Below are 15,360 nucleotides of genomic sequence, written 5' to 3' on the forward strand. Positions count from 1 at the left end.
TAGTAAAAAAGAATCATAGGTAGGCTCTCTTAGTAGAACAATGTACAAAAAACCGATCTCGTAGTTATATTTTCTGAATTGTGAGAAAAACTTTTGATAATACAGAACTTGTTAGAAAGTCAGACCACTGTCGTGAATGTAGTATTGATTTTATACAAAACAAAGTAAAAATAAAGAGAGTTTTGTTACAAAAATACAGTTGCAAAATTTATCAAACGTTACGGTGACGTGACACCAGGATCGTGGTAGAGGTCCTGAAGATGATGAAATTTTTGGATGTTCAGAAGAACGTGAATTTAACGATATAGAACGGGTTGAAAACTTTTAAATCCGTTATCGAGGAGGCGTGGAGTAAACATCAAGTGGCAGATACCAATGACGAGTGCCCATAGGCACAGATGATGAAAATCGCAAAATGTAAAACCAGAAACGAAAAAGGCAACATCGAAGCTACAGCGTATGCTGACGTTTTGGGTAAGCTTCGCAAGAAAATCAATCGGGACGCCAGCCACATAACGCTAGTAGCTGCATGACCTACACAGAAGGGAGGCCTCGTTAAAATTGAAGGCGACTTTAACAAGAATTTTTTCACTGCGGATGTTACAAAAGCGATCGAAAGCATGGGTAAGGAGCAGTCGGTAGATAGATAGGTCACACTTCAGATCCGCGACTTGGATTTCTTTACCAACGGACGAGGGATGAAGCTCGCTGTTGTAGTCACCTACCCAAAGAAGGCGGACAGACTGGATATGAATTGAGATGTATAAAGATTGAAATTAGATTTTTAATTTATTATGCATTTTTATTAAAAATAATTTCTAATTTTGTAAAATTAAAAATTAAATCTTTTCTAAAATTAAATTTATCTCAGAGGTTGCAGCGGTTATTCCAAGATTCATCAATTTTTATTATTTATAATAAATAAATTATTCACAATATAAATTAAAAAAATAATTCATGAGCATCTTCAATTTTTCAAATAGTATCAACTGAAATTATAGGCTAGGTGATTTTTTAACACTTTTATTTTATTATTACAAAAGTAAAAATATACATTATAAAAACACATCAAACTTAAAAACTATGTTCAAAAAAGGTACCATTTTTGAAGCAGTGTAAAAATTTGGTCATCTTCACGAAGTACCCGTAATCTGTATATAGCTTTTTCTCACTAGCTCGTTATATGATAAACCACAATTACATAAAAAGTCAACATTCTTTGCACTCCTCTGCTTATTGCACACTCCCATTCTAGACTTTATATACTTTTAATTGTAATAAGTATAACAGTAATTATGTTAATCAAAACAAAATTTTCAATTTTTGCGTCATGGCACAAAAACTCATTTGAGCAGCTTAATATTTGGATATTGGATATCAAATGTAGGCAATTTTTAAATTTGTAAATAAAGATAATAATTGTATTATTCAAATTTAATTGAAATAATAATAAAATGTTACAATATAAATTTGAATAAATTTGAAAACATTTGAATAATTTTTAAAATGTGATTACTTGATTTTTCAAATTCGTTACTGAACATACTATGAAATTGACAATTATGAAGTATTAAAAACTGCACATAACTAAACTCAATTGATTGTTAAAATGGTTGTTACACTTAACATAATAGTTAAATAGTTTCTGTGAATTCAGGTACATAAAGTCCATAAATACAATGAGTATTAAAAAAAACATATTGTCAATGTATCTTATGAAGCTGTTAAAAGTACTTAGTTACTGGCATAAATATAGGTAAAACTTAAGTTTTTCCTATTTTATTTTTATATCATTTTGCAGATAGTCCAAAATTTACAAGCACCAATTCTCATTACATAAGAACATTTAAAAAAAAATATATTTAAATAATTTCTAATACAAATTTTAAATGCACAATTAAATCAGTTTCAACATTAATATACAGTAAACATTTGGTAAACAATTTTTAATTTCATTTTTAACAATGTTTTTTGAGAAAACCAAATTGAGATTTATTTTACTAAAAACTATACAACTAAAAACTTTTATTCTGTAAACCCCTAAAAGCATTCGGATATTCAGAATGTTCTACAGATATCATTTTGTCCGAAGAAATTAGGATTTCCCTAGGATTACCTTAGCACGTCCACGGACATCCCTGAGACATCCGAATTTCTCCGGACAAAATGATATCCCTAGGACAACTATAAAATATCATACAGGAGAAGTCTGAGTTAGTGAATCATTAGATGGTGACGCATTATGTAATGAAAATAAAAGTTTTACAACTTAATGACAAAGAGCTTATTTCAGATTAAAAAAACTCGTGGGTTAATTAAATTATTATTAATTAATGAAAATTAAGATATTTGGTATTAATTAATTATCATTTAATCCTACATGCTTGAGCTCGGACCCAGACAATTTACTTCTTCATCTACTTTTATTTAAGAAAATATTTTTTCAAAATCGTTATCCAATTATATAAGCTGTAAAAATATTTGTAATGATATTAAATATTTATTAATAATAATTATTAATTTATAATACAATTATAGTAAATATTTGTTTATCAGTTTATTTAATAATTGTATAAATTAGTTTCATAACTTTTGATAAAATGTAGCTTAAATTTTTTCTTCTTGAGTTAACAAGTTTTTTCAACATTTTTTTTTTTTTTAATTTCACACAAAATAATTTTATTTTAATTATTGTCATTGAATAGTAATTTTTCTTGAGTTACCCAATATTTAACTAAATAATAATTAATTAATACTCAATATATTTTAATTTTCATTAATTAATAATCACTATCTAATGATTCACTAACTCAGAGTCTCCCCCTATTGAAATATCCGTTTTTGTGAGGGATATTGTATTTTCAGAATTACTTTTCACTTTCTTTATGTGAGAAATTTAAATAACTTTTTTTTTGCATGAAAGACAATATCTAAGAAAAACTGAAAAAATTGTACAAAAAATTAATAAAAAATGTCTTAAACAAGAATTACATATCTTTTGTTAATTTTTTCTAAACAAAAATATAACTTGTACACTTGTATATTTACATTGTGATTTGCGAGAACAGCCCACTTAAATCGAGAAGTCATCCTTTTGATGCCATATTGTAAAGGAAAAGTTACATTAAAAACTAAAATAATTCTCTCTACTGATACCAAATCATTGGAATCTCACTCAAAAGCTCCTTCAAAAAATTGTTACCTCCCCCACAGCACCGGATATTTAAGGATATCCCTGGGACATCCTGGGGATATCCATTTGCTTGTGGCGGTTTGGATATCCCTCGGACATCCTGAGGATATCCTGGGACATCCCTGGGATATCCCAGGGATATCCAAACCGCCGCAAGGCAATGGATATCCCCAGGATGTCCTAGGGATATCCTTAAATATCCGGTGCTGTGAGGGCTCAATGCGTTTTCAATAAATTTTTAACTGAGTTTCTAAAGTGTCTGTATCAGTAGAGCGTCGCGAATTAATTTTTTCTATAATTTCAGAGGAAATAATTGAAGTCTCCCTATAAAAATTTCCAAAAGAAATTTAACTTCTATGATAATTAGTGTATCTCGGACCGTCAATAATTTCAACATTCTTAACTTTTTGTGGTTTTCTACCTTGACTCGTGTATCTATTAACTGTTTCAATCATTTTAGCTTCATCTTCCATAAATCGATGACCTTGCTTCACAATTGGTACATAATTACTCGATTGATAATGTCTTCTGTCATATCGATTACTCTGTGGAAATCTCTGTTGAAATCCATTTGCAATATCTGGATCATCAGAATATTGACTTAAACTTTGTGTTAGTTCCGTTAAATCAGAAATGGGATTTCCTCCCTTTGAAGATTGTGGTCTTGAATAATAATCATTACCCAAATCATAAGACGAATCTTGATTCATTTCATTAAGACTCTGTGCATATTGTGTCAAATATTGTTGTAACAGTGCTTTTAAATTAATATTCGGTGTTGCCTTCTGTTGTACAGGAGGTGCACCATCAACTCGTAGAATAATTACTGGAATTAGTGAATTTCCCGCTTGAACAAATGTTGGTTGGGCATTTAAAATTGAAGATGGATTTTTGATGTATTGCGAAATTGATGGATTAAATTTTAGTAGATCATTATATTGAGGATCGACAATTTTATGACCATAACTATTTTTGTGAAATTTACCTGAAGCGAGCATTTTATTGATGTAATTTTGTGCTTCGGGTGAAAATTTTTCTGAACCAATTTTACCAGGATTTTCAGTGGTGCCAATGTATTCGGGATTAGGACTATTCACAGCGTATTTAAGAACTGGACGAGCGGTTTTTGCGGAATTATAATTTGAAATTCTCTGATTGTTACGATGCGGTGAATTTGATGGGAAACGATGTCTCATGTTTGGTTTCATGTTGAAAGAATTCTGATAGACAACTTTGTGTGGTGGTAGTTGTGATGATGGAATATCCACGGATTCGTAACTAGAATCCGAGAAATCATTAGGGGGAAATTGATTGCTATTCTTTAATTCGGAATCATCTTTTGGAAATTGAGCAGGTGTTTGGGAATATATTGATTGACTGGGATTATTGTAAATGTGTGTGTTGATTGAATGAAAATTAGTGGGTTTATTTTTGTATCTTCCTGTTGGGAAATTCGAAGTTATTGTTTTTGGAGTAGATGATTTTGGATGAGTAACATAGGATGTTGGTGGTGTGTCCGAGACTCTTCCATCAGGATATTTCCAAACAATTTTGTGTTCATATTTCACACCATTTTCCACTGAGTATTTGGGATAGTTTGTTAAATCGTCATCAGGTTGGGAATAATAATCCTCCTGTGAATTAGGATCTCTAATCTCGGGAATTGTAGTTCTTGGAGTATTGTAAGGACCAAAACGATACTTGGATCGATAAGCAGCCGGAGTAATGTTCGCGAGTGATTCAGGTGTTGAATTCTCAGCATTCACTTGAGAAGAAGAGGGAGTAGTTGATTCGAAAATCATATTTGGAGTTGTTGATAAAGAATTATAAGCTGATAGTCCTTGAGTCACGGTACTAAATGGACTTAAATGAGTACTCGGTATTGTAGATGTTTCCTGATAAGATCCTAAATTAGCTGATGATTTTTGTAATTTAGTTCTCTGTGGGAAAAAAGCTTGTGTTTGATCGTAACGTGGTGGCTGTTGATTTTTAGCGTTATTAGATTTTTGATTAAAGAAATTATTTTCTCGTCTATCACCATTGTATTGATTTTCAGATTCGACAATTGTTTTTGGTAGAAAGGGACTTATTGATTCTTCGATACTAACTGTTGTTCCGGATTTTCCAGCTGGGAAATAATAATTATAATGTCCGGAAATAAGATTATTTCCTTGAAAACCATAGCCTAGGTGTGAGTCAATTGTTCTTTTTGATTTGTCATCATTTGTTGCATTCGTACCGTTTGTATACTCGAAGAGAAATATTGGGGGCAGAACTGAAAGGTTACTGCTCTTGAGGTCATCCTTGAGTTCTTTATCAAGGTCGAGTAGAGCATCTTGATTCGAGCTGTCTTCGACCTCTGCATTCCTTTCACTCTTAAGCTTCTCTGATCGTAACGCCTGAGTCCTTACGACAATCAGTAGCGCACAGATAAGTACCTGCAAAATTAACAATAATTTAGAACTTTTTTTAGATATCAAAAAAAAAATTAATAAAATAGAAAAAAAATTGAATTTTTTAATAATCAATGTGGATAAAGAGGTTCAAAATAATTTCTCTTCACTACTTTATAGGAACAAATAATACCATCATAAAATTATTATGAAGGGATGTAAAAATGATAAATTGAATCATTTAAACAATTTATCAGATGTTAGTGTTGGAATATAAATTTGTCTTTTTAAAAAATACTTTGTGTTTAACAAAACTTTCCTTTTAGGGAATTGAATTCAAAGGATTCTTCCTGCAATAAAATTTCAATTTACAGTGATGAATATATATATATATATATATATATATATATATATATATATATATATATATATGTATACTTCCTCGAGAGAGGAGCATAAAATTAATGCCTTATTTCACAGATGACTATAAAGAATCTTCGATTCGATTTTTTCTACTTCTTTTCCTACAATGTCAGATACAATCCTTTGTTTCCTCTATGAAAATTTTCTCCTTTGTCGACAGAAAAAAAATATCAATTTACATTGATAAATCGAACCTTTGATAGTTTTTCCATTAAGATGACAGTGACAAGGTAAAAAAAAAAAAATTCGAAGAGTGTTAGAATGCATATACGTTACCAAACGTCTTCTCGTGAAAGAAAGCGGAGAAAATGCGAAATGCATCGGATGAAACCTGTTTTGAAACTAATATTGCGGACTTGACTCTGATCGTGTATATATCGAAGTATCCTCAATAGGAATCGTTACTTTTCTCTCTTATGTATTAAACTGCGCAAAATATAGGGTATACTACAAAAAAAAAAGTAATTTCATTCTCATTGATAATAATATTGACGATAAATAATGTCCTTTTGAAAATTTCTTTTATTTCTGTTGGAACTTATGATCCATTAAGAAATAAGACAACAAGAAGAATTACAAATTTAACGGATGAATAATAATAATTTAATATACCTGCTCCCTCAATAATAGATTTAATATATTATGTATATGTTTTCTTATCTTTTTCGCATTTCTATTACGAAAATTTCTCATCTATTGCGACAATAAGTGAATTGAATAGATGTGAAATTTTTGTACCTGTGATCCTTGTTAACCATTACTAAATATATATTATCTTATATGTGTTGGTTAATATATGTATATAGTATAATAAGATATGGGATATGTCAATCAGTTTTATGTCTTTTTTGAAACCCTTTTTTTGTATATATATATATATATATATAGTCGTAGATCATAAATAATGGAAGATTTTTAAAACAAAAAAAAAGAAGTCGCTGGTTATCTAACGAATCGTGGTGAATTGAAATGTTTAAAACGTTATTCCTGATACAAAAAACTTTCACTCTCTTGCTTAAGAGCATCTGCTTTAAGTCTCTTGTGTCCCAAGTACCTTGAATTGACCACAGAGATATGGTTGCGTATTTATATATATATATATATATATGATGGAAAATCAGAAACACTTTCTCCACAATTATGGACACCATCATCAGGAGCAGGAAATAACTGTCCTGTCGAAAAAAAAAATATTCGCCAAATTCAGAACAATGTGCAGCTGACCCCACCTTTTCATCCAAGGGGAAAAAGTAATGTTCAAATTTTTAAAAATTTAATCTAATCTTTTTTTATTATATTCAGAAGTTGTATTATATTTTCCCAGAAATGTAAAATTATATTGTGATTCGTTGTAAAAACTATTTATTTAGTATTTAGTAAATTTTAAAATGAATTTCATATAAAGTATTAAAAAAAAATTTTCTCTTCTCTCACGCAGAAATAAAGTAAATAATTGAAAACCTATTGACCTAATAAATACGAGTAATAAACTTTATAGTTTTATTAACTTTTATAATCTTTAGATTTTTATAGTTCTTTATAAACTACAAAAAAAAGATGATCAGAAAATTAAATAATATTAAAAATTTTTATGAAATACCAAAAAGTGTTAAATATATTATTGATATTATTATTTTATTATTACATATATTATTGTTATTATATCCAAATTCTTGTATTATATTATTTTATCACCTACTAAATAATGATATTGTTATATTAAAGCATCTATTAATTTATTATTACTATTATTAATATTTTCAACTGTTTATTATTGGAGAGGCAATATTAGCAATTTATTATTTTAAAGCAAGTTGTATATATTCATATTCATTATATAAGTTAGTGAGATGATAATATAAAATTTTTGAAAGGAGCACAGTAACGGAAGAGCGAAGATCAACTTGGAAGAAAGTATACAAACACTTGTTCTAAATTTGTAATTAAAATCTTAACATATATTTATATATTTGTGGGAATATAACGGTTAATAAATTTTTTTTTAATCCTAATTTGTTTTTTACGAATAATAAATTTATATAAATTATGCCTATATATACTTATCAATATCTTGCATAATTCATTTCTTTTCTATTATTATTTAAATTTTGATAATGCTTATGTACTTTTAAATGAATAAATTTCTCACCTCCAACGTAATGGTTTGTTAATTAAGACAAAATGCATTTCGAAATACTCTCATTTTTTACAATAAACAAATCATTTATTCATTTTTAGAAAATGAAACTAATTAAGTAAAGATGTCTTTGCTATTAGTGATTAAGTTAAGTGTAATTTACCCCTTATTGGATTAATGATAAATAATAAGTTAATTTACTCGATTTTTATTATTATTTCAATAATTGATTTAACATTTTTATTCACTAATGAATTTTGAAGCAATTACTAATTTTCACATTTATCTTTTAATTTAAATAATTCATAATTTTTCGTTCTTTTACCCTTTAAAATGAAGCTTAAAATATAGACTTTTTAATAGACAAATTAAACAAAATGACATTTTTTTGTTTTCAAGATATTAATTAATTAATTAATTAACTAATGTTAATAAAAATGAAATATTTTACAAATAAATAAAGTTACCGTTATTTTGAACTTACCAATTAATAACTTACGTAATTCCGCATCCAATGTGCCATATATATATGAAGTATTTTGGATTAGTGGATTGTTAATAAACAATTATATAGGCCTCGTTGGATGCAGAATTACGTAACCTTTTAATTGGTGTTCAAAATTACGGTAACTTTATTTATTTCTAAAATATTTCATATTTTATTAACATTAATTAATTAATTAATATCTCGAAAACCAAAAAAGTGACATTTTGTTTAAATTAATAACAATCAAAAATATTTTTGATTGTCAAAAAAAGCGGTTTGAATTTTTTTTTTTCAATTTTTTCCCCCCTTAAGTTCTTCACAAAATTTTAGCTTCATTTATCAAGTATTTTGCGAAAAAACATGCCGAGAATATTTACATATGAAATCATAACAATTACATGACCTTAAGAAAAATTAAAAAGAAAAAAAGAAAGGGAGGAAGGAGAATTAAGGGAAGAAAAAGCTGGTAGTTGAAATAGTTTAGAAGAAGAAAGATAGAAAGAAAAGTTTAAAGATAAAATTAGTGGACGAAGAGGAGAAAAATAAAAAGAAGATGAAGAGGAGGAAGAAGAAAGAGAGAAAAGTGTAGGAGGAGAATAAAGAGGAGAAGAAGATAATAGTGCCAATGATACAGAAGAAGAAAAAAAGAAAAGATAGAAAAAGGAGTTTTAAGATAATGAATCAGAAGAAAAAAGTGATGAAGGTGAAGAAAAAGTTTAAATGAAAAGAAAGAATAAGACATTTTAAGACAAAGAAGAATCTAGAGGATAAGGAAGTAAAGAAAAGGACGTTGGTGTTAGAAATTTGAAGAACCTTACACAACATCGAAATTAAAACACAAAACAATTATTTATAAAAATACAATGTCAAACAACATAATGAATAACATAAAACTAAAAAAAAAACATAATTTACTATCTATAAGAGAAAATACTCATTGCAAAGGAATTATTTATTTATATATATATATATATATATCAAAAAGAAGATTATATTATAAAAGACGATTAAATTTCTAGGCTGTTTTCATAATAACCAGGTTAAACATTGAAAAACACATAAATTTCGTTTATGAAAGGAAAAGCCAAAAGTAGAACAACGATTTCCGAGTGTCCCAGAAATGGATTACGCACAACATCATGCGCCTGTCTCTCTAAGGCAATACAAAATGGCACTAATTTTGACAATAAACCACAACAATTACCACACAAACTTAATTACCATTATCATGAATCTAATTTATAACAGTTAATTATATTCTTTATCAAACAAGTCACCAAAATAACGAATCTTAATTAAATTAAATGATCCGCTTAATATTACTGAATTTGCACACACACTCGCGTATATAGTATATAATTCGCACATGTTGTGATATTTTCTAAAAATTTCTTTAAACTTCTTCAACAACATTAATACACTATATAAAATAATATATCCGTGACAGTAAAATTGAAGGCACACGTGAAAGTGAATTTATATTCTATGTGGAATTTTCCTTTTTCCGCCCCTCTGATCATCAGTGAAATACAATTGAATTATGTTTTTAAATGATTATATATAGTAAAGAAGTTGTGAATACAGTGAACTCGACCATGAAAGAAAATGAAATGGCAGTGAAAGAAAAAAAATATATATATAAACTTCATGCCTTGAACTTTTGGTATGCTTGGCTGATTGGCAGACATTCAGTAAATGATAACGTAAGAATTGCTCTAACACTATATACACGACTGGCATAATGAGAGTCCATAGAACCGAGTATAATATGAGAACAAACAAAGTCCGCAAAATTACAGGTGATCAAGACACGTAGATTAGAGAGTGAGTTTGACGTTAATTAGGGCAATTAGTGTGGATACACGCGCAGTTAGATCAGAAAGCGAATTAGGAACAATTAAATTAATTGGAACTTACATGTGTCCATGTGGACCGCATGATGAACAAACTTTAAACCTGCTGGCTCGGAAGACGAATCGTGTGTGTTTGGTACTGATGAAGTAGAGACTACAGCATCCCACCTTATATGCCCTCGGTTTCCTTGTGCGAGTGAAGAGGACGCATTTATGGTTTCACCGCATATATTCAACACAACAAGAGGAATGCTATTCACCTTCGATTTGTATAAAGAGGAAGACAACGATGTATATTTTGCCAAAAGTTACGCGTTCTCCGAAGGAAAAAAAAAAATCAAATGGACTAATAAAAATTCAACAAGAGAAATCCAGCACGAAATAACTGGTTATTAAATTTCGATCAACTGATGCAATGTGCCCGGCTTTTTTTTTTTCTCTTAGCGACTTAATTAACTTTTCATCACATTTTAAATATGAGATAATAAATTCATAATCAGTTTGGTCAATTTCTTTTTATGTTTTAATTGTAATCACTGTGTATTTTTTATAAGTTTGAGAAAAATAAAAAGAAAGGAAGACGACGATAAGAAGATAGAAAGATAGAGAAAGTACGTTGAACTAATTTGAAATATTTGTAAAAGTAAATTTTGATGTTAATTTTAAGGAATTATTTTTTAAATGAAAGTTATTTTTGTCTAATTATATTCCTTTATTGGTAATTAATTTTCGATTTACTATAACTGTAGATATAAATTTAATAATATGTTTGTCAAAATCACCTCATCTACCGCCGAGAGAAAAAATATATTTGTCATAGAGCTAAGTAAATATACATATTTCTTTAAAATTAATTTTATTTGTACCAACTCAATTTTGTTTGGTTCAAATAATTTTATTTTGAGTGAAAAAAATCATGTTCGTATCAAATAAAATTGTTATTTGGAGCAAATAAATAGAGTTATTTAAATTTCAGACAAATCTATTTTTATTTAATTAAAGTAATTTATTCAAGTAAAAAATTTCTTTGCGTATAATTCTAAAATTGTGCGTTTAAAATTTAATAATTGAACGATTATGAAAATAGAGTTGAAAAAAAAAATTAGAAAGTGAGTAATCAAAGTTCTTTTTATTATTATGCAAAATACATATACAAATTTTTAGTTAAATACAATGATATGAATTTTTATTAATTCTTTCTTAAATGAGAAAAAACAGCACAGAAGATAAATATTGGTTTACGATTAAATAAAATATGTTAAAGTTTATTTATTATTCTAGTAAAAGCATTTTTTTTAATTTGAATTTTTTTCTAAATCTAAGTGTTGATAATTTTTGTACAAAAAACAGTTTATTTATTTTTTTTTTAATAAAGAAAATTTTATTCTGAATTTTAAAAAAATAGAAAGTGACTAAATAACAAATTTCTCAAGTCGATTTTCCTAATTTATACTGCTTTTAAAAATTGTTCCTTTAAATGAAATTTTAAGTTTATTGCATTTGTACTATTTAGAGCAGAACATTTCTGTGAAGTAAAATTTGATTGATTCAAATCAAGTTTTATTCATTTTTTTTTTATCTCAGAAGACAATTTATTTTAAGATGAAAGAAAAAGTACTTTTTCTAAAAAGAAGGGATAATAAATATTTCCAAGTTAAATGAGAATAATAATGCAACGTTAATTTTAGCTACTATTGAAATTAATTTTTTTTAATTCGAAAAAATAACCTGTTATTAAAAAAAATATTATTTAATACCATAAATTTTTATATGCCTCGAATTTTTATTTTTTCTTTTACTATGTTTGCAGTTACTATTATTCAAACAATTATATAGTAAATTTAAATTACTCTTTAAGTAGTTATTGATTCTAATTCTAAATAATTCAAAGTTTCTATTGAAATGAGATTGAAAGGGTTTTATATGTTTCCGCGTTATAACGATCTGATTTTATATAATTACAGCAGTGTAAGTGGAGGATAGAGACATTTATCGGAAGTGGAGATTTATGAGAACTGGATATATATATGAACCTGAAATGATCAATTATAGATTTCACTATTCGCTCATCTATGGCGCTAAATGATTATGAAGCAATGTCGTTATGTATATGGGCATATCTCTAGAACTTTTAAACTTTGAGATATTAGAAAAATTAATTTTTCTTTCAGGGCACATTCGTGAAACAAATTTTATTGTCTTCAGTATTGATCAAATACTATACAAAAATTTGCGTAACTCATTTTTACAAATTGTTACGCAGCACAGTGGGCCTTATTGCAAAAAACCTGCCCAAAATCTCTAGATGTGTTTAAAACTGACTGAAATTTGTTACTCGCGGATTTTTTTGGTCGCTGATTACAAATCCGACGTTAGTTTTTTAAAATTCAAAATGGCGGATCCAATATGGCGGATGACTTTTAAAAAATTGATCGAATTTGTCTGAAATTTGTTACTCGGGGGTTTTTTGGGTCGCTGATTACGAATCTGAACTTAGTTTTTCAAAATTCAAAATGGCGGATCCAATATGGCGGACGACTTTTAAAAAAATTGATCCAATTGGCCTGAAATTTGTTACTTGGGGGTTTTCGTAGCTTAGTTTTTGTAACCATGTACATAAAATTTAAAGTTTCATTACTAATATTTAAAATGGTGTATCAAATATGTCAGAAAGATATTTTTCAATTATTCAATTTTTTAAAAAATTTTGTTTGCAATTTTGGATCCACCATTTTGAATTTAGAAAAATTAAGTTCAGATTCGTAATCAGCGACCCCATAAACCCCCGAGTAACAAATTTTAGGCCAATGGGATCAATTTTGTACAAAGTCATCCGCCATTATGAATTTTGTAAAACTAAGTTCAGATTCGTAGTCAGCGACGCAAAAAACCGCCGAGTAACGAATTTCAGGCCAATTGGATCAATTTTTTTAAAAGTCATCCGCCATATTGGATCCGCCATTTTGAATTTTGAAAAACAAAGTTCAGATTCATAATCAGCGACCCCAAAAACCCCCGAGTAAAAAATTTGAGGCCAATGGGATCACTTTTTTAAAAATTCGTCCGCCATATTGGATTCGCCATTCTGAATTTTGGAAAATTTAAAATTCAGATTAGTAGTCGCAGCGACCCCAAAAACCTTCGAGTGAGAAATATCAGCCAGATTTAAACACATCTATTAGTTAATACTTACTTTTCTTCACAAACTATGCGTCGGACAGTTTAGGTTTATAGTCATTATTAATTATAAAGTTTTAATGAAGTGTGCAAAGGTGAACGATTTTTCTGTAGACTTTTATAATGCATGAGAAGAGATTACAATGAGTTGGGAGCATTTAGAAGCAAAATTCAACATGTGCTTTTCAAATATGTGGTTTTTTGATATGAGTTACGTTTTAAAATTTTATGTTTGAAGTCATTGCATTCTTTGTGTAAAGGAGGCACACATTCCTGTATGGGTTCAAATTACTTCTTATTAGGTAGATAATATAATCCCGTTGTGCCGTTACTCAAAAACCTCCGTTAAAAAAGTTATATCAGTTTAACTGCTAACTTGTAGAAATTTTGAAAAAGTTGTCTCGCAAGTTTGAAGCTACATAGTTTTTATTCAATTTGAGGCACATCATTGTTTCATGGATTTTTTAGTTCTTTACACTCCCACCTACTTCTATTGCAAGCCACAAGACACACAATGTTTCGTTAAAAAAGTTACAGTCTAAAAACAAAAAAAGCAGTCAATATCACACACTAGAAACTGTCGATTTCACCACTTTAACTTACGTTCGTCATTTCCTACATAATTAAAAAAATTATATAACGCATGATACATTTAAAAAGCCCTATAATTGGTCAAATTATGGTATTGAAAAATTATTTAAAAAATTCTTAAGGTATCATAATGAGCGATAACATAAAGTTTAAAAGTTCTAGAGATATGCCCATATATCCCCACTTTTTTTTTAAGTTATCTATATAGAAATAGTTTACAACTATTTTATTAAAAAAAAACTTAATAATTTCATAATATTAATGAACTAAAATTATTTTATTTCAAAAAATGTTCTTTTTCTTTTATTTATTGTTTCAAAAAAAAATTACTTTGGAAAAATTTAAAATAATATTTTTTGGGGGAAAATTTGCCAACTTTCAAAATCTTTATACGTTCTGGTTTTTTAATTTTAAATGAGGTCAGTCGACACAATAATTTTTTTCAAAGAAATTTTAGACATTGTTTGAATGCGTTGAGATGTCACTAAAGCCATTAACATCAATAATTTCAATGATAATTGTTTTGACGAAATACCGTCATGAAGATAGGAAGATCTTAATAATTTAATAACAATCTAAGGGTCTCACGTAAAATCATATTTTAGTCACTGTGTGATTTAATTACCGAAACGCATTTAGTATGGAAGCTACTGAAGAGAGTAAAAACATTTTTAAAATCTGTTTTGAAAATATAGATATTAATTTTCTGACAGAAAGTATTTATTATGTTGCTTTATAGTAATTTCAGACAAGGATGCAATTATTACGGATTAACAATAAAATTTTGTAGTGCTTGAAGTAAAATGATAAGTATATTGATAATAATCAAACTTTATGGACATAACAATATCATGAAATTCGTACTTATGATAGACGAAATTGAATTTACAGATTCAAATGCTAATGAATAAAAATTTCTGCAGCGAAAGCAAAAAATGAACAGCTATATCCAAAAACTAAAAGGATTATAATTAATTTCCAAACCTTTGATGTATAACAGACTTTTTCTGTTTAAATAAATCAATTTGACTTTGTTGTAAAGAAACTTTTGGAAAGTATTCAGCATCCCACTTGTTACTAATTCTAGATTCTACAAGAGCAGATGT

The 15,360-nt window shown here is 28.1% G+C and overlaps 1 protein-coding gene across 1 annotated transcript; it reads right to left on the bottom strand.

Moving 5' to 3' along the window:
- Positions 1 to 1,007: 1,007 nt before the first annotated feature.
- LOC127279382 (uncharacterized) lies at positions 1,008 to 11,285 on the bottom strand. Its single transcript, XM_051301703.1, has 2 exons — positions 10,551 to 11,285; positions 1,008 to 5,631 (listed from the first exon to the last, which is right to left on the bottom strand). Exons 1-2 carry the CDS (start codon positions 10,569 to 10,571, stop codon positions 3,541 to 3,543), a joined length of 2,112 nt encoding a protein of 703 aa, XP_051157660.1. The 5' UTR covers positions 10,572 to 11,285; the 3' UTR covers positions 1,008 to 3,540.
- Between the last annotated feature and the right edge of the window lie 4,075 nt (positions 11,286 to 15,360).

Source organism: Leptopilina boulardi, unplaced genomic scaffold, assembly GCF_019393585.1.
Source record: "Leptopilina boulardi isolate dan_hultmark-lab unplaced genomic scaffold, ZJU_Lbou_2.1 LbouV2_216, whole genome shotgun sequence".
In the NCBI taxonomy this organism is placed as follows: domain Eukaryota; kingdom Metazoa; phylum Arthropoda; class Insecta; order Hymenoptera; family Figitidae; genus Leptopilina; species Leptopilina boulardi.